Raw genomic sequence first — 25,727 nt, forward strand, 5'->3', positions numbered from 1 at the left:
ATTAGCTCTCCCACCTTTAAGTTTCCTAGGGAAAACCAAGATATGCAGGAAAGAAAACAAGCAGATTTTTTTGTGAATGGATGAGATTTCTGTTAGTGCGTTTTGTCCAGCATAAAGTGTGATTAAAAGAACAACCTCCCCCTTCTTAAACCCACTTCTGGGTAAGCAACCCTTTTAACATTTTTTAAATAATTCACTATTACTTTTTTTTCCCATGCGATGTCATTACAGTGTACAAGTTAGGAACCTAATCCTGAAAACAAACAAAAAACACTTACAAATATGTAATCCTTACAGGGTTACTCATACACATTATATCCCACATTTGTATTTGCAGAAATAGCAGTTAGATTTAGATTTTTTCCAGGGTGAAATCTTGGCTCAGTTGAAAGGAATTGTAAAACCTGCACTGATTTCAATAGGCCAGGATTTCACTCAAGCAAATCATCTACAAATTAGGTTTCTAAATACGCACCTACCCACCTAACTCCCATAACTCAAGATTTAGCTTTGGTGTAGTTTATTACACATTTATTCTCTGCAAGACATTCTTAGCGTAGTTGATAGTTTATTACCAATGGCCATTTCCATATTTTTTATCTTTCAAAATACAAAAAAGTGCTTAAATATTGACAATACACGGAAGAAAAAACCCAAACTAAAACCTAAATTCTACTTCCTCTGCAATAAATGTTCTGAAAAACAAATCTTAGTAAAATACATAGAAATAACTGAAAAAGTTACAAAATCAACACTGAACAAATAACATTTCAACAGATTTAAAATCCTGCTGAAGGCAAGAACTGAAATCTTGGTCTTAGTGAAGTCAATGGCAGGACTCCCACTGGCTTTTATTAGGGCCAGATTTTACTCAAGATATTTAGTCCACGTTTCCTTTGTCCGATTCCAAGTTTTGCAAAAGCCAAACTATACTAACCTGAATAGCATTACTACATTGTAAATGGAAGTTCAAATCTAACAATACAATACCTATGTCAGTTCTGTTCTGTAAGACTATATAGCATCCTCCACTATTAGCAATTAAAGCAGCATATCTGAGGTCAGTTATTTGTGTATTTGAGATTGGTTTTCCATCCAAGAGTTAGAAATACACATAAAAAGAATAGTTTTAACAAAAATAAATATACAAAATAATAAAAAAAGATTTATAAAGAGTGCAATTTGAATAGACAAGAGACAAAGAGAAATAATCACTCATCTGGGGTGAATTCCTGGTGTCACTGAAATCAGAGAGGTCAAAATTTCTGCCAGGCCTCAGAGCAATATTTTGCTGCAAGTTCTCATTACTTAGAATGCCCAAGTACAGCAATTATACAGTACATAAGGAAATGATTAACAAAACCTCACAAAATATATGGCATCATTTCTAAAACAGATTTAACATTAAAGCTACTATATAATATGTACATATCATACACTTCACAGACTACATACACAATTTTTGGTTTCTAAAACTTCATGCTTATTCTCACATTGTTTTTGACAGTCAAAATATTTGCATGTCTTGAATAATTTGTAAACATTTGTAAATAAAGTCTTGAAAACAGATTCAGTAAACAAAAAGCTCTCTCTACAATGAACCTATTTTGGCATCACTTAATACGAGGTATGCAACTCTTACTGCACACACTATCAACATCAGATTTCCTGTCCTGTTCCTAAGTACCTGTCTGTTAGTACACTAGGCATACATTCATTAAAATAAGTAAGATTGTAGAGGCATCAATGAATTAGTATCTTAGGCTACGAAACTTTGGCTTTCTCAGGCTAAGCATTGGTTGCTTAATTGTGGGTTTGTTTTCAAGTAGTATTGCCTCGCTTTCCGTAGTTGGGAATCTGTTCTGGTAGATCAGAGGATATTCCTTCTGAAACTGAAACATAAAAGAGCTATTATAGCAGGCTCCACTTAAAAGCAGATATGCAGTAACCCTATTTGGCACAGTGGAAGATACCTCTCCTATGACATTGTCTCTTACAAGGATGGCTTTGTGTCAGATTAAAGTGTAAACAGACATTTTATGGATACCCCATTCTTTTGCTTCTCTCTCTGAAAGTCTACCAAAGTGTTACTCTACCTTGCCTTGCTTTTTGTCAGATCTCATTTTTCTTCATAACTTCACTTTACCTTTTCTTTTCAGAAAGACATCACGGATTGATTTTCCTGTTTTCAGCACACTTTTTTCTCTCTGCCCTTAAGAGAGATGGTGGAAGAGGAAGGTGCTAGAATACCTATCTGGGTTGGTACGACTAAATTGTGGTCAGGAACTCAAACATTCATATCAGACTCTGACAGATAAACATGTGATAACTTCGACATTTTATAACCTATCTACTGCTGAAAGAGGAAAGATGTTTTTCCTTTTTCCCGTTCCTTTTCCATAGCCTCCTAGCTATTGTGATTATGACAGAGGTAGTCAAGCCTCTCCATTATCCTTTCCCCAGTCGATACTTGCTACTTACCTCTCCATTTCAAATATTAGTCACAGCTGACTGACGAAGACATAAGCACCTAACAACGCAGCAACATTGACACTATTCTTACTGGTTTAGCTATTACCATTTGATTCTGAATATTAATTTGAATGTTTCATTTTTCTAGAGCTTGGCAAAATTATGAACAGAAGAGGAACCACAGCCACCTGTCTGCAAACCAAAGACAACAGTCTAGCATTGATGTCTGGTAGGTTATCTTTTAAGACCTGTAAGTATTATTCAGAATGGAAGCTTAGATTCTGCAGGTATTGATAAACACTTCCTTAGGAAAGTTTCCAACTAAGCATATGACAGCATATTTTTCAAACTGTTCCAATATATGAAAAGCGGTTTCTAAAGCCAGACTGATTTCCCATCATCTTTTCTATATGTTTTTTTTCCTGCAGAGCCCAGTTAGTGAGAGGACAAATTAATTATTATATAAACCCTATATAATAACAACAAATATTGCTTTTCCTTTAGGTGTACATGCATTTTATTTCTGCGTCCTTCTTGTTCACCATGCACAGGCCTGTAAAACACACCATCATTTTCAATAATGTGTGGTAATCAGTGGAAAGCTTGGGGGGGAGGATGTGTGTACGCATGTACAAGTGTGATATATGTATATAAACACTTCAAATTTAAGACTACCCTCCACTAATTAGATTCTATACATGGAAAGTAAATTTGCTATAATTTTCCAGGAGTGTACATGGTAGCCGTGCTGGTCTGAGACAAGACGACATACAAAAAAATTGAACTCTTGGCTCCAAAATACCTTTTATTAGTGGGTATCATTTTGGAACCAAGAGTTCTATAATTTTCCATTTATAGAATCTAATTAGTGGGAGGTCATCTGAAATTTGATCCCTACAAAGCTCTGGTGGAGATAGTGGTGGTGGAGATAGTGGCAGGGGAAAAGAGGACCCCTGTCTTCCACCCCTGCCATTTGCCCACCTTTACTTTCCCCCCTGCCTGTCTGCCACCCTGCTGCCTGCCCACTGCACCTTGTGCCTGTGCCTGCCTTCCTGCCACATGCCCCCTGCACCCTCTTTCCACCCCTCCATGAATGTGCCTGTTCTCCACTCCCTACTACTCCATGGCTGTACCTACTTCCATCTAGCCCCTCACTTCAGGGAGGGTGGAGACAAGCTGTGTGGTCCTCCTGCAAGCTGTACAGGTGGGTCTTCCCTACTCCCCTTCCCTCTCCACCGCACAGTCTCGCTCACATTCTGCCAGCCACATGCTCCCTCCCCTGCAACATGAACCACTCTAGCCCAGGTTAGGTGGTGGCTCAGCATAGTTTTGCTTCAACTCTGAGCCTGGGGCCAAAGCTGGAGCTGAACTGCCAACTGACCCATACTGGTCGAGTCAAAATACTGTTTTTTATTTGAGTAAATATAGTACATATATCATATACAAATTAGATCAAGCTTTTTGCTAATTAACTCATCTTACTGGAAATGATAGCTTAATTTATAGGCCTCTGGGTAGCAAATGAGACAGACACAGAAATAATGTGCATCTACTCTTAACGGAAGAATGGTGTTTATCAGGATGTCACTTCAACCTGAAAAAAAGAAAAATCAAAGTACACCTGTAGTATCTACCACTCTAGAAATTATTCCAATTAGTGATGACCGGCAAAATGACCTTTATAGCTTCCAATAACATTAAAAAACCATATAAACAAAACAATACAACCCCCCCACTGCACTACTGTATATTTCTCCTCATTACAGGATATAGAACAAGTCACATGCAAAGCTTCTGGGTTTTGGCAGGTATTCATTGACAGTTTAAGTATGCCAATGAGAGAAAGCTGCCAGAGTTTTAATTTCATCTTTCTTCTTCCCTTATTCTATCTGTTGGAAGAACTGCTATGTGGTGGTTCTTACTGTTCAGCTACTTAAGAGATTTAATCTACCAGTTTTTAACATGATAACTTGTATGCAGTTATTTTCTAGTAATTAGAAATAGAGACTCAGTTTCCATTTGTGTAACCAATTTTAAGAAGTGCTTACAACAGTTCCCTCCCCACCCCCAAAAATCAAGTCTTGTGGAGGCTGGCAGAGGAGAACAGGACAACGTGGATATTTAAAAGCTGCTTTTTTGGAACTCAGTTTGAGTCATAAGATTGGTTTAGTAAGTTCTAGGACAAGTACAATCATTCACTGCAGAGAGACTTATGAAAGGTTTTTTTGCAACAGGAAAAAAAAATTCCAGTGTAAACACCTGCCAGAGTTGCATTTTTTGTCTGTCAGGCAACAGATTAGTAGAATCTAGAAGCCTCAGATAATCTCTAGAATATAAAAGTTGTTCAAGTTATCACTATATTCTAAAACACCAAACTACTTCGTCAGAAGAATATGCTTCCAATTTGGAATAATTTAGTTTTTTAAACCAAAACCCTCTATGTATAATTTTTTGCACCACTTGTTTATCCATTTTAGATAGCCAAATTTTACTGATGAAAACACAGGCAATGGCGTGGGGAGGGGCACGTACCCACCTTGAGATTGGCTGCCGCTGAAGCCGTTGCCAGCTTCTGTGGACAGTTGCCAGCTGCCCCCCCATCGCTGCCAATGCGGCCGGCAGTGTCTGCGGGCAGTCCCCACTTGCCACCCACAAAACCCTCTGGTCTGCAGACTACTATGGTGTCCTCCCAGTCATTCATGGATGAGGATACACCAAGTGGGGAGATCATGGAAAGGGAACTGGCATCTATAAATCAGACAAAATAGTTTATTTATGCCACAGCATTGGTATTTAATGCAGTGTTTTAGAATATAGTGATAAGATTTCATAGATTTCATAGACATTAGGGCTGGAAGGGACCTCGGGAGATCATCGAGTCCAGCCCCCTGTCCAAACGGCAGGAAGTCAGCTGGGGTCACAGGATCCCAGCAAGATAAGCATCCAATTTACTCTTGAAGGTGTTCAATGAAGGTGCTTGAACCACCTCCGCTGGCAGACTGTTCCAGACCTTGGGGGCTCGGACAGTAAAGAAATTCTTCCTTATGTCCAGCCTGAAACAGTCTTGCAGGAGTTTGTGACCGACTGAACAATTTTTATATGCCTAGAGATTATCTGTAGAATTATTTTATATTTTGGTTTTAAAGTACATTTGGCCATGTTGATAGACAACGTGAAGTCTTGTACTAGACAGACATTCTCAACTATGCTGAATAACTTGGTCTGTAGTTTTGCAAGAACACTGCTATACATTTTCCAGGCAAGAAGGTATTGTGTGCAGATTGCATGACCTAGGACAATAATGTTGCAGTGCAGACATGATTTAAGCTCCGTTTAAAACAGAATCAGAACTTGTCATCATGAAAGCATTTTACCTAGACTAGTTGTATCCAGTCCTCTATGCCAGGGGTCATCAACATTTTTTGGTGGCAGGCTAGAATGACCAAGCTCAGATCAGAGGAGGACACCACTAGGACCCAGCCCCCACCACACCTTTTCCTTTCTGCCTGGCTTCAGCAGGGTGCAAGCAAAGCTCTGCTGCGCAGCACAGACTGAGCCCCATCCCACTGAAGCCACAGTTCCACAGGCCAGATATAAAGGCTCTGCCAGGTGGATCCACCTATGCACTGTAGGTTGTCAACCTCGGCTCTATGCTGTAGAACTGGCATCCAATTCTAACAGTTCGCCTATGTGATGGACTGGGATGCAATTAACAGAGGTCCTATTTTCACCTCTAAATTATTTTAAACATTGTGCACATTATATACACACACACACACAAGCTTTTTAATTAAAATTGAAATAATTAAAAAAATATATATATAGTTATTTTTTCTTCTTACCTGTTTTAGTTTTTTCTTCTTGTCTTTCAGAGACAAGGTTTTGTCTCTGATAATATTTTCCAAGAGTTCTGCAACTGCAGCTTGAGAGGCAGAAATCCTTTGTTCATCAAACTCCTGGGGAGTTATTCGTTTACAATATGAATAAGTTGGGAATACAGCACTCATTTCTTCCATGGGGTATTTGCACTACAACAAACAAGGCAATAAAAGTCTACATGTGCTTTAACAATACTGTCTGAGTCAAAAATGATACAGCTTTCTTGCATTGAGTTACATAACTTCAGAGTGCTAAAGAAAAGTGAAAAAACAACCTATGATTGTCCAATTAGTTGCACTTTCAAAAACTGCAATTTTGAAATGAAAGAGTGGAATACAATTTTGTTTTTTCAAACTGGCATTACTAGAAACCAGTAGTTTCTAAATAGTTTTTAGCAAAAGTATTTCAACTTTTATTACTGGACACACCTGAGCTGTTTTCATATATGTTATGTGATCTTGCACCGCAGCCTGTAAATAAGTTGGGACTTGAAAAATTTCTTGTTGATGATCCATTAGAAATGAAACTAATCTGGTGGCAAGTAGCTCATCAAGATCTACTTCTTCCGCACAGCATAACACACAGCGAGAAAAAGTCTGTATCATCTGGAAGTATTTAGCAGATGGTTAGTATGCAAAAATTATATTATTCTCCAGTCTACCTATAGCTCCAGACTGCCTTCCCTTCCACATACTTAAATCACAGCACACCTTCACAAGCACTGACAGACACTGCTGGATCAAGAAGGAAATTGCTTATCTTTTTCCCCCATTTGAAATAAAACATTTTTTCTTAAAAAGAAACAGAATGATACTTTTTTCTATGATTGAACCAAAAAAAAAAAAAAAAGGCCCCAAATTCTTCTCCATCCACAAAACCCGCACTTCTCAGAATGGATGAAGTAGCAGCCTCGAAGAAAAAGCAGAAGAGATTCCTTTCCTAGCAGCCAATGTTTGGGACACAGACATAAGATGCAGGAAACTCTGGTTCAAGTCTCTCCTTTACATAAAAGAAATCTGATGCCCTCTCCTGTTGGCAGTATTTCACTTTGTACACACTGGAAACCACTGGAACAGAGACTAGAACCCATCTCTCACATCACTACCAAGCAGAAGTTGCTCTCTCAAACTTACTCTCCTTCCATTTTGTAGTGTTCAGAATACTCCATGACATGGCAATAGAGGCATCCTTCTGGGAGGTGGGAGTATGTACTTTCAAATCCCCGGAAGAAAAAGAACTAAGTTTGCCATATCCTGGGTAACTGACTTTAACCACAGGACTGCCGGATGAAGGGTAGGGAATATTCTCCTCTGGTTCTGCAATCTATCCCTTCATTTTGTTGACTTTTATCACCACAACAAAACATTTCAGAAATAGCAAAACAGCTTTTTTCAAGATTCCTGAAATGTTTTGTTTTTTCCCCAGACAAAGCTATATATTTTGTTTGACCCAATATGCTTTGACACTAAAAAGCCAAAAATTTTACATATGCATTCCTCTGATCCTTCCCCTCCTTACTGGCTTTTTGGAATCAGTAGTCAAATTCCCACCACCCGATCAATTAAATCACTTAATCCTACCCAGCCGTGGCAGAGCAGAACAGCGCAGTGCAGCGCAGCGCAGTGCAGGGTGCAGCCCTTTCTACTCAGACTCCTGACAGCATCTGGCAGGCTGAGCAGGATCAACTGGCAGGCCAGATATGGGCCTTGGGCTGTGTTTTACCAACCCTGCATTATAATGACACAAGGCCTAGTGCCTCTTTATTATATATTTATTTCTATTTATTGCCACCCCTCCCAAAAAAGGTTCATGGAGGTTTACTGAAGAGAACAAAATAAGAGAAAGAGTAAGTTATAAGACACAACAGAGTACTAAAACAACTTACGGAGCAAAACCTCCCTAAACAGTATTGCAACTTAGCTTTGTCTGCTAAATGAAGTAATATTAAGAAAACAATGTGGATACTGAAGAAGCTTTTGAAAGCTTTTTTAACTTGATCCCAATTATGTAGGTGGTCTAATAAAAGATATCACCACAATAAAAGCCTTGCCTCTTATTTCAGCAGCATTTGTATACTCCTGGGTGCATTCAATTTACCCATCCTATTAGAGACATCTTACCAGAGATCTGGTGCCCATTGCATCATGAAGTTGTGGCATATCAACATTTTGGCTGATTCGAGAGATCATGCGCATTAGGAGCTGAAGCCTTCTACGATTCGGAGGAGGAAGCAGCAAACAACATATTTGTAGTGCTTCAACAGCAACTCTTTCTATGTGAGGCTGTAGAAGATCTACAAGTTAATTGTAAACAACAGCTATCATTAAATTTTGAAATGCTCTAGAGCAGATTAGAGAAATACCATTTTACAATACAGTACCATAACAATAGCTATTTTATAGCAATCTGCACTAATATAGAATTAAGAATCAATTTGCTATTTTTTGTTCATGGTTAATGCCTCATTTTGTTGACATACATTATTGAAACCACCTCAGGAATGTAACAAAAGCTATTTATCAGAGTAGAGTTCTCTTTTCCTAAAACCATATTATGTATTATTTAGCTGATTAATAAGCCTCTAAGGACTCCTTAAAATGTCTACCTTCAAGTTTCAAGAAGAGTAACACCCCCCCCCAAAAAAACACCAAAAAACAAAATCCAACCTGCTACCTATAAATAGGATGATCTGCCAATTTCTTTCTTTTTCTCAGATGTCTGGATTATGAGGAATATCACTTACCTGAGGCCAACATATGCAGGGTAAATTGCTGATATACTGGTACTTAGGGAAGAGATATTACATGCTGGCTTGTATTATGGAAGATATGATAGCTTGCATTTAAGAAAATTAGTTAAAATTACTTAACTTCATAACCATTAGAACGCTCTTTAGACAAACTATAATGTATAGATTTTGCTTTTTAAATAACAAGCAATGGGGCCAAAGATAGCAGGGAAGCAAAGACTAGTTAGTGTATACAGTAAGCAAATAACACATGCTTTGGAAAACAATCTTACTTTGCGTGCCAGTCAACATAAAGGTAGCTGGAGTAAAAGAGTTTTCAGAAAGTTCTACTGTGCTTTTGCACAGTCTTTTATTGACAGTGATATCAGACTCTTCAGGATACTTTTCTACAGTAGTCATCAGAACAGTAGGACTTGGTTTCTCCTGTCCACAACGAAGCTCAGGACCTGGTTTTACTATTATTTCAGCAACTGGTGTATTGATGCCAGAGAAGTTTTTGAAGTTACTGCGTCCAAGCAAACTATGGGATCTACATAGTTGTTTTGATCTGTAATTTCCATTACACATTTCTTGGTCCTGGACAATTGATGCAAACTCTCTCTTGAAAGCACAGGGTTGTTTTTGGCCAGTGTTATCTGAATGAAGATCCACAGATTCTCTTTTGTAGTCATGGTGTAGTAGGTGGTTCTCATTTTTTTTGCCTGATATTATGTTAACATCAATGTGACAGAGGGAATTTGATTGTTTACAACAAGAACTTGAAACAGTATCTACAATTCTTTCCAAAGAAGAGCACCTTTTCCTAAATTTTTGAGGTTGTGCCTGTTCATTCGTTAAACCTGAAAGATTTTGACAGCTTCCTCCTAGTAGGCGAACAGTACTGGCTCGTTTACATGCCAAAGTATATTGCTGTGATTTCTTGGCACATCCTTTTTGAAGATTATGTTCATTTTGAAGACTATTTCCAGAAGTCTCAGATGCTTCCTTTTTTTTCTCAGGCTCTTTACGAAGTAAACTTAGAAGAAGACATTCAGTTGATTTGAAAGAGTTCAAATGCAGTGTTTTTGAAGGCTGTGGGTCACATGCCTCATCTTGGCTAGAATGTTTTCCATTGGATCTATTTGGAATTGTGATGTAGCCACACACAACTATCAGAAAATGAAATACAAATTAAGATGCAAGTGATGTGAAAGTGGACGAGATAAGAAAGAGCTAAGTAGATAAAACAGAGTCAACATATATAAAAGACACTAACATACATTTCACATTGTTAGTAATGTCTACAAAAGCATTAGCTCAATGAGAAGCAATTTAAACAAGACACATGCAATAAATTAGGCCATACATATGTAAGACAAAGGACAATTAAACTTGACAACCTAGCTTTCAGGAACAAAACTGGATTAGTCTATATTATTTTAAATTGTGGTTATAAAAATCTTAGGACTATCAAGCCAGACACTTTGATTAAAACAAATAATCTAACTGTATTTCAACTTACACTATGACACAGAGCTACTACAGCAGATTCCCACTGACATACCAAAAAGAGCCCAGTATCCGTTTTCAATTACATATGTACATCCCTGTTGTGTCAAATTTGCACTTTGGGCTTTAAAAAAAACCAGCCTGCGTTATTTCTAAATCGTACATACCCAAAATGTTCACAAACAGTTCATAGTACTCAAAAGTAAGCAATGGTTCAGGGAGACTAAGGAAATAATCAGCAACTGTTCTGAAAACATCCCGTTCAAAACCAACGTACGTTGGCTGGCTCAAGTCATTACTTCTGGGCCCTAAAATAAAAACAAGGAAGTTCATGGTAGTGTTAGTCTCATAATAAACATGTGTAAATAAACCTGCAACGTTGGGAGGGGAAAAAAAAAAGCCGGAATGGCCCAGTATTTTCAAGAAAGTATGTGACTGATGGACACTATAAAAACCATTTTACCAAAAGTTCAATTTTCTTTAACTTGTAAGCAGAAGTAAAAGGTTCAGTATAGCAACAGATAGTCAAACAAACTGCATCCAACAACAAAAGCTTGATCACTAGAACCCTGCATGGATAATCCCATCTTCTCCCATTAAGCAAACTCTTTACACAACGAAGAATCTTCAAAATGAGCAGGGTAACACAAACATATTATGGCCATTAGTCAGTTCTCCCCTTTTTCTCATTAAGCTAGAGTTTCCTCTACAGGTAACCCTCCCTCATACTACCACTGAAAGAGATGACAAGGTAAAGAAAAACACCGTCTTTTGCTTTAAGATAATAGTAATCAATGAATATTTAAACACTAATTAATGTATTTAAAACAACTTGAAATTTTACAAATTTTCATAAGGTCCATAACTCACTAAATATGTATATTATGCAGTCAGTACAATGGTACTTCATTTTTTCCCATATGTATGTAGTTCCAGTGCAGAAAAGCTTTTGCTTTAATTATTTCAGGTTTTAGTTTAACTAGCAGGTGCAAAGGGAATATACCCACTTGATTGATTTACTCAGATTTAAGAAACAGATTGGGAGCTGGAAAAAAACAAGAACAGGAGAAAAGATTTCTGTTTCTAATCAATGAATGAAAGCCAAGATGTGGCCAAAGTTATTTAAGAGTGCTGACAGAAGTGATGTTTTGTCATACAATCAGTCACTGAAAGCGCTGTACAGCCATGTACTGACAGAAGTGCATAGCTGCAGAGTGCTTTAAAAAGTGCAACAAATGAACCCTCATTACATGAGGGTTCAGATGAAGGTGCTCCAAGATGGTGCGACTCCATTAACTTCTGTTGGTGCATGTTGGGAGCAGGGCTGGACTGAAAACAGCCCAGCCCCATCCCTGGTGTTGTCTACAGGATGGGATGCAGGGGGAGAGGAGGGGAAGGAGTTGCATCTGGCGTTTGCCCAGCCTGCGCTGGAGGGTGGGGCAGGTGAATTGGAGCCCCTCTCTCGTGCAGGGCTCCAATCCACCTGCTCCCTCACTCCAGTGCAAATCCCAGAATGGCCCTCTCTCCTCTGTCTTCTACTCCTCCCATCTGGAGACAGCTCAGGGATGAGGCTGCAGACACGCAGGCTCTCTTGCTGGATCAGCTCTGACGTGGAGCTCAATCCTCCACCCTCCTGATCCAACCGTGAATGTCTGTTGGGTCCAGAGGGTCAGTCTAATTCATGGCATTTTCTATAAAGCACCATGAGTTAGATGGGGAAGCTGCACATCTGTCAGTGCCATAAGTGCCTAAACTTCAAGGTTAGCACTTAGGGGAGGATTTACAACTTGCACTTAAATTAATTCGGCCAACTCTGTCTTGTCTCCTTCCTGTTTCCTGCAGTGATCTTCCTAGAAAAGACTAAAAGACTCTGTGGGTTTTTAGGCATTGTGGGTAAAGCAGTATAAGTCACTCGCCGTAAGATGACAAACCTCAGGTGGAATTTGTAGTTGTGTTCAATAGCTGTACTTGCTATTGAGTACTCATCACATATGTATTTCTGTATAAACTACTGGTGCTCAACTTTTAGCCCCATGGGCCAGATAAGTGGTGTGGAGCCAGCCTATAAGCCAGATCACCTGCTCCCTTCCCTCTCTTTACCCTCTCCGCAGGTTGCGCCCTGTACTGCCCCGGTTGTGCTGTTTAATGTGCAGGACCAGGCTATCTGGTAATTTGGTAGCAGATAAGCAGTGGTACCACTCCTCCACTACCAAATTTTCAAACCCATGGGAAGGAAGCCCTGTGGGCTGGATGACATGATACCAGGGGCTGGATCTGGCTAGGGGTTGAGCATCCCTGATATAAATAATCTGATTTAACAGAAGGGGATAACTGTAAAACTAGAATAGGCCTCTAAGAGAATTTCTGTCATTCTAAATTTAATTTGGAAAACCTTGACTTAAGCTTTGCATGCTGCTTTAAGAGGGACTACTTTGTAGGTCTGTGCAAAGCTTTGTTCGCTGCTTTGATTCAGAGGAGACTCGGCCCAATTTGACAGCTGAATCTCCAAATCCAAATTGAAAGGAGATGCCCATTAAAAAGTCCAAATTGAATCCAAAGCCTCTGAACTGATTTGGAAAAGATTCGGAGAGATTTAGAGAATCAGACTGGCTGGGGAGAAGCAGGCGGCTGCAGGTTCTCCTGAGGCTCCTCCAGCTGTGCCTGTCTCTTCCCTGGCAGGGGAAGCCAGGGGAGAAGACCCCATGGCTGCCCTGCCTGGCCCCATCCCCTGCCCCCCGGCACTTTCATGAGCCCCACACTCACCAGCTGTAGCAGCAGCAATCAGGGCCTCTGGGGGCTCATGGCAGCACAGCGCAGTGGAGATTGCATCCCTCTCTGGTGCAGCAGCTGCCCCATGGTGCATGTGCAACGGAGCTTGACAGGATGCTGAGCATTGCTGGGCTCTGGTTGACACGTGGAGCTGCCCCAGCTCCCAGATATCACACAGTGTCCTGCCAAGCCACGTTGCACCCATGTGATGCAAGAGCTGCCGCGTGGGTGCCAAGTGCGTGTGTGTGTGTGTGTGTGCGCGTGCGTGCATGTGCGCGCGATCCCCACTGACCCGCACTATGTGTGTATGGGTGGGGGCTCGTGGCAGAAACCCCGGAGGCCCTGATCACCACTGCCACAGCCAGTGAGTGTTTTTTGTTTTGTTTTGTTTTTTTTAAGTGCTGGGAGGCTGGGGCCAGGTGGGGGATGGGGCCAGGCAGGGCAGCCTTGGGGGCTTCTCCCACAGTTCCCCCCACCCGGGGAAGAGCCAGGCATAGCCGGAGGAGCTGCAGGAGAACTTGCAGTGGCCTGGCTGTGCCTGCCTCTCCCCAGCAGATCCAAATACCGAAATCAGTGTCGAAACTCTGAAACAGATTCAGCCAAATCTAAATGGAACAGTGATCCAAAACACCAAAATGAATGAAACAGCTGAATCCGAAACGGAAATGAAACATAGCCATTTTGCACAGCCCTACTGCTTTGTAGGAAAAGTCCATGAAGTCAAACTCATTCCCTTAGTATAGAAACTTTTTAAGTTACACATCAGGCCCAGTGCTAGTTAGGGTCCTGCACAATAAGCACCTTCCTAGTGATCCCAGGCTAGTCTGCTGAGAGTACCAACACAGAGCACCACCAAAGATGCACACAATAGGAGTAGTTCAGCGAGGCATTGCTGATATTTTCCAACCTGAACATTAAGTCTCTACATACCTTTTTAGATTTTTATAGGGAAGAAGTATATCCACGATACCAAGCCAGATATACCATTTTAGGCAGAGAAAATAGATCAGCCTACCCTGGGAAGCAGTGATTCATGAGGCTCACTGATCCATTAATGAACTACCACTATGAAAGAGATTATGTTTTAAGTGTAAACTTTCCTTAGATGGTCCAAAGAGAAGCCAGAGAAAGACCACAAGGAAGATGGGTCAGATGGGTGGGAAACTAGCTGTAGGGTCGGATACTAATAGACGGATCTGTGCTGACCTGGCAGAAGGTAGCCAGTGGGGTCTCCCAGGTTTTGGTACTTGGACCAATGCTTTTCAACATTGACATCAATGATTTGGATGCTGGATGTGGGTGTGAAAAGCACGCTAGCAAAGTTCGCCAATGGCATTTAAGCTTTGGGTAAGTGCGGCCATGCTGCAGGGTAGGCGGATCTGGACAGATTAGTTAGATGGGCAGGCCAGAACCAGATGTAACACTGAGAAGTGTAAAGTGCTTCATCTGTAGAGGAAAAATCTGCAACAAACTTACAGTCTCAATGGTGCTACACTAGCTAGCGCCATGTCTGAAAGGGACCTGAGGGTCATAATTGACCATAAAATGAATATGACCCACCAGTGTGATGCTACAATTAGCCAAGGAAACAATATGCTGGCACGCATCAACCAATGCATCTCAAGCAAAACTAAGAAAGTTATTCTCCTGTTGTACTCTGCATTGGTGAGGCTGCAGGCTGGAGTACTGCATCCAGTTTTGGGCGCCACACTTCAAGGAGGATGTGGAGAAGCTTGCAAGAGTCCAGACAAGAGCCACTCATATGATTAGAGGCCTGAAGAACAAGCTATACAAGGAAAGGCTGACAGATATGACTGTTCAGCCTACAAAAGAGAAGACTTCGGGGAGATTTGGTAGCAGCTTATAAACATATCAGGGGTGAGCATCAGGAGCTAGGCAAACAACTGTTCACCAAAGTGCCCCAGGGGAAAACCAGGAGTTTATGACTGTTTCTCCTAGGAGGTTTCAGACTGGTTATAAGGAAAAACTTCTTTACGGTTGGTATGACCAGACTCTGGAATAGACTCCCAGTGGGGGTGGTGCAGAGACCTACGCTGGAGATCTTCAAAATGAGACTGGATGCATACCTTGCTGGGGTTATTTGACTAGAGCAGGAGGGCTGGACCCTATGATCTCACAAGGTCCCTTCCAGCCTTAAATTTCTGTGAATCCATGAATCTGTGAAGCTCTACAGTAGTTACACTTCCACTTCAACTGAGTAATTTATATTGTAGAAATGATGGAAGATATTTAACAGGTTTTCAAGGAAAAAGTATAAAAATTCAATTTCTCCATTCACCCCCAAATTAAAGAATGACTTTCCAAAATGTTTAAACACAGGTGTTTATGTTAGGTCACTTTAGTGCTTTAAGGAACCAACAGTTCTCTCCCCCTTCCCCCAGAACCCATTCCACTTCTTTTGCCTAATTTAATAAAACAAAAGTAAAGGTTATTTTTGTCTGGCTCAAGAGGTGGCAATGAGGAACATTTTATCTACAGGAGAGAGGAAATTGTTTAATTTCTCTATGCTGATTCTACAGTACAAGTACATATGACTATATATTCCATATGTTTAACAAATTATCTTTCAAATAATGATAGGAACCAATAATAATGGTTCTTAGAATGGCAACAGTGGAATGTTCACTCCTGCAATGAGAACAAGTGTTTTATCAGAAGCGCCAGAAATTTAAGCTGGGGCTTTATGCAGAAAATGCAACAAAGTATAGGTCAGGCTAAGACAGAAAACTCTCCAAGGTTTGTCTCAGATTTTAATTGTGAAGTCTATCACAGCCTGAAAAAAAGGTAGATTAAGTCCCTTAAATTCTCCTCTGCAAAAGGAAACACACAAGAGACATTGTCAGAGGACTCAGTTTCATGTTCAAGCAGCTCCCTAACATCATGGTTTCCTTTAAAGACTGATACCCTGTTCCACCTTCCTGGTCTCCAGGAAGTATGGGTCTATATAAAATTAAATAAAACTGCATTAAATTTTCCCACAGACTGGACTGGGTAAGGTAACTGCTTTTCTTCTCCCTAAATTAACCTCTCAAGGTTTGTTGATGATCTCTTCCGCAGACACACAGGACGCAACCTAGCATTAAGATAATTAGCTAGTCTGCTATATCAGGGATTGTCAACCAGGGGTACGCTACCTTTGGGGGTACTTGGAAAGGGGCTAGGGGTATGCAGGGGTGGGTAGGGACAGAACGACACCACCCACCACCTCCCAGGAGCAGGGCTGGAGGGGCGGCGGGGGGCAAGGGGGAGGGCAGCAGCTCCCTTCTGCAGGCCACACAGGCGCTACCCGGCTGGCCAGATGCAGTACAGTGGAGGGAGCTCACACACAGTGGTTACCGCTGCCATCCACTACCCTGCATCACAGCCACCCAATGCAAGCCCACAACCCTGCTCTGTGTCTGGCCGCTCCCTGCCACTCCACAAGAAGTAAACCCAGAAGGGGTATACTCCTTTAAAAAAAAAAAAAAAAAAGGTTGAAAACCCTTGTGCTACATGATTAGGATTCCTTCTCTCTCTAATGTACACCACAAAAGGGCATTACTCTTACCCCTTACCACTTATTGGTTACATTTGTATATTAGTAGTTTTATCTCCTCTAAATAGATCAGATTTCTTGATGTATTTCTGTATGAATTTCCTGTATGGAAAAGCCTAGATCAACATGTTTATAGGTCATCATTTAAAAAGATTTCCACCCCCAAATGAGCTTCTACCATTTCAAAGCTGCTTTGTTTTTAATGACTTACAGTATGCTAGGCACTTCATAGCTGACAATACCCAGTGAGGGAGGTCTTCTACAAAACAAAAAATACAAATAAATTAGCAACCAAAATATTCTGCTTACCTTAGCCAGCAGACAGTAATATAATTTTAAACAGAAAAATCATGAGACCTAAATTAAAAATAATTGTATATATAGATACACACACACACTGTTAAAATGCATAGAATGCATATATTAAAATTCTTTAGGCAAAGATTTTAGAATTCCATTAATTTTCACTTACATTTGGAAAGAATAGCAGGCTCCCAAAACTAGCACATTAAGCCAATCTGCCTTAATTTTACTGCATTTACTTACACTGTTTAAGAATAACTAAAAATTACAGGCAACTTAAATATGAAACAGAAAAAAAATAATCCAACCTGATTTGTTTTGCAGAACAACAACACCATGTTTACTTGTGTTAGTCATGTTATAGATGACATCCTGAGGAATTATTTGTGTTGAGTGCAAGACTTCTTCCAAAGACGGTAAGCCTAAAATTGTTTGCAAACTGCAGGAAGAAAAAAGAACAGATATAATTTCAGAACTTTGAACAGCATATAAGTTATTTTAGAAACATTTCAACAAGCAAGAATGCAAAAAACTGGTTTTATGGCTTTAATAACTATTTAGTCCCAGACTAAAAGAAGGGTGAGAAAGAAGGAGGAATATCTATGGTTAACATTTACTCCTCAGCTCCTAAAACATTTTTTCTAATAGCTTTCCAAAGTAACACACGTGCAGAATGTGAAATATATTTGTTAGCAAGAATACTTATCTTTAACAACATAAATATTGTCTGATAACTTAAACAAGGGGTTTGAAGTTTGAGCTATGGGTATACCAATAAAGATTTTCTTGGCTGATACCGATACCTGATTGGTACCAGCTGATATGGCTGGTTAATAATCCGATTGCCAACGTATAGGAATGCAGCCCAGCAGCTTGGAGAGTGGTACCCTGCTGGTAAGTCTGTGGGGGGAAAGGGTGTGTGGGAGGAGGTAGGGGACAGATCAAGGTCCCAATGGCAAGTGCCCAGTAGGGATGTGCAAAACGGCACCATTCTGTTTCGACTTGCATTTTGACGGACCAGTGTTTCGTTTAGATTCAAAACCACTGTTCCATTTTGTTTCGTCAAAACAGTTTTGCTGTTTCGACATTTTGCCCATAGACTGTAATGGGGAGGCTCGAAACAGCCTATAACTTTATCATTTCTGGCTGGATTTAGATGAAACTTGCAGGAATGGTAGCCCCTTCTGAGCGTGTGAAGCCTGCCAAGTTTCCAGATCGGTGCAGGCGTTTGGAGGAAACTGCACCTCAAGCAGCAGACAAGCACAACTCATGACATAGGTGACACTGTGTGTTAAGGCGAAGCAGGGTGAAATCTGCAGGCATGCTAGTCCCTGCTGACGCCACAAAGCTAGCCAACTTTCAAGGAGATAGGTGTAGAGTCTTCTGGGTTCTGAGGCCCTGCATCTCTGGCTGCTGACAGGCAAAACTCATGACATGGGTGCTTCTGGGACCATGTCTGTCTTGGGGCATGGGGGTGAAAACTGCAGGCCTGTTAGACCCTGCTGCATCCACAAAGCCTGCCAGCTGTCAAGGAGATAGGTGCAGGGGAAGTCTGGGTTCTGGGGCCCTGCACCTTTAGCTGCTGACAGGCAACACTTGTGACATGGATGGGTGACACCGTGTGAGTATTCAGGTGTGCCCTCACTCAACTGACACCAAGGCAGAAAGCAGGGCAGTTCAAACAATGTTGCCTTTTATGCAGTTTTTCCATCCCTCCCCCAGAGCACTGGGATTGGAAGGGACCTCAGGAAAGGATGACAGTCACCAGCCAGCTACACAGTCAATGAGACCACTCCTTCCCTCTCCTTCCTTTAGTTTTTGTTTCCCTGCAGACAAGCCCAGCTTGAGCTTCAAAACTCAAAATCTTTCAAAAATTTTGAAACGTTTTGACTTGCCTTGTTTTGTTTTGAGGCCATTTTGAAACTCTGTTTCATTTCGATTTTGCTGTTTCAAGCTCGAAACAAGTCAAAATGAAACTGCCAGTGAAATTTCACACAGCCCTAGTGCCCAGCCAAGATGGTGAATAGGACCCTGGGACCAGGAATGGGATGGAGCTGTGGGTAGCTCATCCAGGGAAGAGGGGACAGCTCCCTCCCACTGTTTGTACCCCCGAGGGAGGCATATGCCTCCCTAGATTTGCATATGGGGCGAGGGCAGGCTGCCTGCTGTGGGCTCGGGGCCAGAAGCTGTGCCAATCTCTTCTCGGCAGGTGGGCTGGGCTAGGTCTGTGCTCAAAGTGGGTGGCAGCAGTGCTGGGAGGACTGGCTATGGGGGAATTTTGGAGTTGCTATAGCCCCCCAGCACTCCGCTCTGCTGCCTTTCCCTTGGGAGACCTGTACTGCAGGGCAGGCAGGGGATGTGCAATGCAGGGCTCCCAAGGGAAAGGCAGCAGAGTTGAGTGCCCTGAGCAGGAGCAGTGTTAAGAGGGGATTTGGGGGGGCTATATGCATCCTAAAATTCCCCACAGCCTCCCATAGTCACCCGTCCCAGTGCTGCTGCCACCCAGCCCACACAGCTGAGTCCACCCTACCCCTGCCCATCCCAAGTGCAGCCCCAGTCCAGCCCCGACCCCACTAGGAAGAGGCTGATACAGCTCCTGGCCCTAAGCCTGCCCTCATCCCATGGACAAATCTGGGGAAAAGGGAGCAGGTGCATGCAGGGAGCCACCCCCCTCCTCCTGGATAAGCTGCCCACAGCTGTTCCACTTCTGGCCCTGGGGTCCTATTCACCGCTCTGCAGCAGAAGCAGGCGCTACCTAGCCACTCCCTCCCTCACTGTGGGGGCCTCAATCTACCCCCCCTCATGTCCCTTTCCTTCCCCCTGCCCCTTGCCCCCCACAGACTTACGGGGGGTATCAAGATTTATCAGTGACATTATTGGCCAAACAAAAAAAACCAACAACGAAAAACAGCAGACTGCCAATAACGTTAATTTTCCTGTTGTCGATGCCAACCGATGTGTGACCAATATTCTGGTACACCTCTAGTTAAAGTTTTTAATTACAGGTACACAGCACATACCTTTAAATAGTTTCTAACGTACTATTATTTACTTACTGTATCAAAATTATGTTTCTCCAAATTTCTTCTATATTTTCTTGGCTTATTTCCCTTGCATGTACTGAATGTTCATTGGCTTCTTCTAGTATTTCACTTTTTGCTGTGTTCTCCTGCAAATGAGCAATTATAAAATCTTATATTTTCTTGTCAGGCAAATTTTAATTTAGGTAACATTTTATTTCACAAATGTATTTTTAAAGTTGTATTTTGAATTAAGAGAGAAACTTTGGAATTCACTTAAGCATTCTTAGTGTTTCATTCAACTCTTGAGTATTTAAAATAAAAAGGGTAAAACCCTTTTCCATTTACTTTTACTCATAGTTAAAGTTTGGGATCCAAAAAAAGTCTGCACTCTCAAGAATCTGCAACTGAAAGAGAAAAAATGACATTTCAAAATGAAACACGAGACTAACCTCCTAAATATTTAATACTTGCATACATGATTACAGAATAAGAGAGCCAGAATTACAAAAAAGAAAAAAATAGTAGAATTAAAAAAAAAAAAGGTAGACAAACAGACCATGCAATCTTATTCAAGTTTCTGTAGTCAAGTAGAAAAATTGCAAACTGTTAAGTAATAGGTCATTTGTTTTAATGCTCCTAAATATATGCTGTATGAACTTTTATGAAGACAGAAGAAATTCCTAAAGTCTTGAATAGTCAATTAAAGAACAAAAAAAGTGGAGTGTTTAAACGTATGTGGTGGTGTGTTAAGTGACTTGCCTGAATTCTAACACATTGCATATAACAGGAGGGGAGGAAAAATGCAAGCAAATCTAAATCAGTCTAGGGTCAATCTAAAGTTGTGGGCAGGCAAAGAGCTATATATAGTACTGTAGTTTCATCTGTTGTACACAATTAAAATGCACAAGGACTTGTTTTCATTATTATTAAAGTTAAGCACTTCAACAATTATGGGATTTCATACATTCAGAATGCTGTTTATATATGGTATGAAGTCACTTATAAAGTGACCAGTTTATTCAAGATCTAGTTGTAAATAAAACAAGACAAACTGCCACATAGAGCCTCCTGAGAGACATGGGAAAAAAAGCCCCTAAAACCATGCTTTATTGAAAGCAGAGCATTAGTTTGACTCTGCTCTACAGCATCTGTAGAGATCGGGCACTTCAGCGGAGCCGATTCTCAAGCCAGCAGCAACAGTAGGGGGCTGCATGTGCTTAGCAGAGCCTAGCCACATTTAGGCAGCAGCATGTGTAGGGGGGTGGGTGGCAGCATGGGTCTGGCCATGTTCATTGGGCTCCAGGGACCCTGGATTCTGCAGCAGGCCATACCCTGCCTCCAGCCCATCCTCCCCACCAACTCCTGGTAACCCATGGAATGGACTGGTGGGCCATATGTTTGACCCCTGGTCTAATGGGGTTCTTATTGTTGGCTGTATCTTTTTGTTACATGCATATAATGCTCTAACTTCACCCAGAGCCGCAAAAGAATTTTCTGGGGGGCTTTTCCTCCAGCTTAGGTGGAAGGGAAGGTGCAAAAGCAGATGACAACACGACTAAAGGAGAAGAATGTTTCTGATTAGGTTGTTATTACCAGAGATTCAAGTAATTCATTTTTCTTAGGAGTCCTCCTGGAGAATTGTGGCAGTTTAAAGAGACTTTCTTTCTCTTTAGGAAAATTTTCTGTGTTTTCACTGACTGGACCCCAGTTTGGCAAAGCTTTAACTGGAGAGGTTGGAGGAAATCTGGAATTAAACAGGAGAAACGTCCATATATTTAGCATAAATTAAAAATATAAGAATTCACTTGAATCCAAAAATGTAGTTTGTTACTGATGGTTCCCTAAGCCCCTGAAAAGGTATGAGAGGAAAAAATGCATCACTTTTGTCTTCACAGTGTAGCTAATTTAAATTAAGCAAAGTTTTAAAGTAGTTTTGGACTATTTTCCTTTCTTCTCAAATTTGACAATCAAGGACAAACATCTATTTAAAACAATGAAGTAGGGGAAAGCACAGCTTTCAAGATAAGTACTTGGGGTAGATAAAAAGTAGATTATCTCTCAAGCACTCTTGACAGTATTATTTTCCTAGAATAGACATAAAGTTACTGTCACACAGAAAATGCTTGTTGAACAAGTTAGGATCTTTCAGTTAGTTTCAGTTTTGAAACAGTTTTGTACCTGTATAGATTATTGTTGTCCTCTACATTTTCTGATCCCCATCTTCCTTTTATATCCTCAATTACATGATTCTTGAGAAACTTCCTTAATAACTGGATGGTTTGCTGCCTAGTAACTTCTGGACCAAAATTGCTGTTATTCTTTAGCAGTTCATGAAGCCAATCTACCGCTTCTGCAGCAGTAAAACAATTTCCATGCTTTTTAAAGTGTTGCCTGTGTTTCCTTAGTGGCATCCCTGCTCGAAAATACTTAGTAACTTCATTCCACTGCAAAAGAAAACAAGTAAGGCAAAGAAAACAAGAGCACAAAAAAAAAATCAAAAAAAATTTAGGTTCAGCTTAGGCAGTACAACAAAAAGTAGTTTACAGTTCTGGTTTTAGCTTAAAATAAACATAACCGAATAAATATATTTAGCAAATTTTTACTTCCGTGTCATATGATTTCAAGCAGTTTCTCAAATGTTTACCCTGTAATATCAGTTTGTACAAGTCCAATTCTTGTGCAACCAAATCAGCTATATCGTGTAGCCTATCTAGAGTCAACCTTTAAATTTAGAGTGCTAGGTCTTTAAACACAGCAATTTACAATGTATTAAATGGTCCTATTTAGCAGCTCTCAGGAAATAGTTTCATTAGCAGCTCTCTGTGACTGCAGTTTTCAGTTTGAATATATTTAATATGTTTGGATACATTTCCTTGCATGAGATTGACTCAGGCAGCATCAGATTCTGCAACCAGTCCTACTGGAACCAATGGTCCCAGAAACTAGCCTACACTGAACACTGCTAAAGAAGGAATATATCTATTTTTTAAAATTTAAATATATTGGGGCCTCACGTACAGTCCACATCCACAGATGGTAGAGAAAAGATTGTTTAGATTCAGCATTTGCATGGGATGGTTTGGACCCTGCATCAGCAGGGGGTTAATTCTCTTCCACCCCTGCTCCCCATTATCCTGTGGACCCCTCTGCACATGCAAGTATACCTGTGATGGGATCCAATGCGTGACCTGTACAATCACACCTCCTGCCATGGCGCGTGTGCACGGCAGGAGGCGTGACGGTGGAATTGCGCATTGGATCCCCTTTTGCCTTATGGCTGGTGTAGGGGAGCCCCCTCTGAGGCTGCCCCCCAGCCCTGGCAAGAAGCAAGTGCCCATGGCTGGGAGCCCCTCCAGTTCATCTCCCAGCCACGGGAATTTCACGCAGCCCTGGGACAGCTGCACCCCTCAGCTGCTGGCACCCAGCTGGGTCCTAGCACCCAGTGTCCGCAGCTGCAGGGCTCTGGGTCTTGGTGCTGCCAGGACCCGGGGCCTGTGGCTGCTGGGCTGGAGAATCCCCGATCCCAGCTGGGCATGGGGTACCCTGTGGCTCCCAACAGCGGGGAAGACCCTGCTACAAGTGCACATTAAAGCATGGCAGTAACCTGCTCTAGAGTTAGTACTTGTTCTGAGGTCTCACTTTAGAGCCGGTTGGAGCTTTTTATGGTGACAAAGGTACTGCGCCCCTACAGCTGGTCTCAAGGGAACTGCGCGATTGACCACCCGACTGCAAGGCCCCTGATGTGTGGAGGAGGGGTATGACGTAAAAGTGACGCCAGTCGCCGAAGGAAACAAGTCCTTTCCAGGCGGGTTTCAGGGTCCTGCAGCGAGGACGGCCAGCACCTTCCGTCCCCCGGAAACGAGCAATACCCGCACCGTCTGTCATAGGGGTCGTTCAGGGCCTTTCCCGGGAGCCGCGGGCCGGTCTGCCACCTGCTCCCGCCCCAGGGCTGCCCAGCAGCCACTGCCGGCCCCGGCCCCAGCCCGCGCGCTCTCACCAGGCGGGTGGCGCGGTAGGGCCCGGCGGGCACCAGCCGCGTCTCCATGGCGCTGCCCGAGGCCCCGCGCCGGGAGGCGGGGGAACGAATCAACGGTCCCTCGCCGCCGCCGAGCAGCGGTTTGAACCGCCGGGCTCCAGCGCTCCGAGGACGCTGATTGGAGGAGAGCTGCGTGCGCGTGGGAGGTACGTCGCAGTGGTCTGTGACGTGTGTGGGCTGGGCGGGGCTTGGGGCAGCACGGGCTGTTCTGAGGCCTTTCCAGGGGGAGGAACCTTTCGAGGTACCGTATTTACTGGACTGGAGGGCGGCCCGGGGTATACGGAAGTCCCAAGAATGAGATCCTAGCTATGGACAATGTATGCGTTTGTTATCGTTTTCTACATGTGGACACTTGTATCTTTCCACATACAGAGTCTGGCGTTGGAGGGTTGGTTTGAATTTCCCCCCACCTGCTATATAGCAGGGAGTGCAGGTGGCCCGCGTACCTCTACCCTGCCCACTTCTTCCCCTGGAGCCTTCCTGCCCCGCCCCCAAACTCCCCAGTCTGTGCCCCCCGCCCAACTTTAGGGTCAGCCCCTGCTCTGCCCATGGCGTGGGAGCTCAGCCCTTGCCTAGCCCTGCTGCAGGGTGAGCGGTTCCCAGGTGCTCCGGGCCTGGCAGAGACCCCAGCCTCGGCATGGGGGGAATGGGCAGAGGGGAAGCAGGAGGTGAGGGGTCAGGATACTGTCTTGGGTCTGACTGGTCCCAGCCCAGGCTTAGGGCTGAAGTCAAAGCTGCAGCCGCTGCCTGCTACTCCCTCCACTTCGGTTGTGGCTATGAGGGGCTTTCCTCCCCCCATATTGACTGGGGGGAGGGCATTTCTTATGTTCAAATGTAGTAGGTTGTTCCAATGTTCGACCACCTGCATAATCAGAAAGTCCCTCCTAATCTCCAGCCTCAGTTTCCCCTGCTGCTGCTTGAGGCCATCACTCCTAGTCCTGTCCCCTAGTCCAGGGGTTTCCAACCTTTTTATGTTGAGGACTGGCAAACCAGCAGTGACTGCCATACTGCGGGCCAGTAGTGACTGCCATACTGCGGGCAGGCAGCCAACACTTTTTTATACTCAATATAAAAGGGTTGGCTGCCATTCACTTCTAGTCCACAGTGTGCCGGTTCGCAGTCACTTCCGGTCTGGCAGCCCACACTCCTGTGGGCCTGCAGGCAACCCTTTGGGCTACAGCCTGGGGGTTGGGAACCCCTGCCCGAGTCACCACTGGAGAATCGCAGCATTTGGGGTTTTTGACAGTACGTTTCAAGGCCTCACTATCATAAAGAAAAGAAAAGTGTGAAAATATGCAGTGACTGACACAGCCAAGGATGTCTGTTCTCTGTACAGCATTAGCCACCCCAGGATGACCTTGCTGCCCACCAATGCATGGCATGTTGCTGTGTTTAGATGAGACCATTGCAACTTAAAGGCAGCTCTGCATAACAAATGACACCTGGGACCAA

The 25,727-nt window shown here is 42.6% G+C and overlaps 1 protein-coding gene and 1 long non-coding RNA gene across 4 annotated transcripts in view; one reads left to right on the plus strand and one right to left on the minus strand.

Annotated features, from left to right (window-relative positions):
• Positions 1-548: 548 nt before the first annotated feature.
• On the minus strand, positions 549-24,415 carry DEPDC1 (DEP domain containing 1). 3 transcript variants are annotated; one of them, XM_090048519.1, is made up of 12 exons: positions 24,237-24,413; positions 22,418-22,683; positions 21,833-21,983; positions 20,273-20,385; positions 17,525-17,655; positions 17,125-17,172; positions 10,756-10,896; positions 9,373-10,248; positions 8,472-8,644; positions 6,780-6,956; positions 6,315-6,500; positions 549-1,892 (listed from the first exon to the last, which is right to left on the minus strand). In XM_090048519.1, the coding sequence occupies exons 1-12, from the start codon at positions 24,282-24,284 to the stop codon at positions 1,752-1,754; spliced, it is 2,451 nt and encodes an 816-aa protein (XP_089904645.1). In that variant the 5' UTR covers positions 24,285-24,413; the 3' UTR covers positions 549-1,751. The 3 variants fall into 3 exon arrangements, with proteins under 3 accessions (XP_089904645.1, XP_089904647.1, XP_089904646.1); XM_090048520.1 differs by lacking the exon at positions 549-1,892 and adding an exon at positions 4,992-5,220 and having other exon boundaries at positions 24,237-24,415; XM_090048521.1 differs by lacking the exon at positions 9,373-10,248 and having other exon boundaries at positions 24,237-24,409.
• Positions 24,301-25,727, plus strand: part of LOC149863575 (uncharacterized) — a 28,722-nt gene continuing 27,295 nt past the window's right edge. Inside the window, exon 1 of the long non-coding RNA XR_016442519.1 lies at positions 24,301-24,421. This is a non-coding gene — a long non-coding RNA (uncharacterized LOC149863575). The remainder of the gene's footprint in view (positions 24,422-25,727) is intronic.

This window comes from Crocodylus siamensis, chromosome 5, assembly GCF_052110815.1.
Source record: "Crocodylus siamensis isolate JL-2025a chromosome 5, ASM5211081v1, whole genome shotgun sequence".
NCBI classification, from domain to species: Eukaryota; Metazoa; Chordata; order Crocodylia; family Crocodylidae; genus Crocodylus; species Crocodylus siamensis.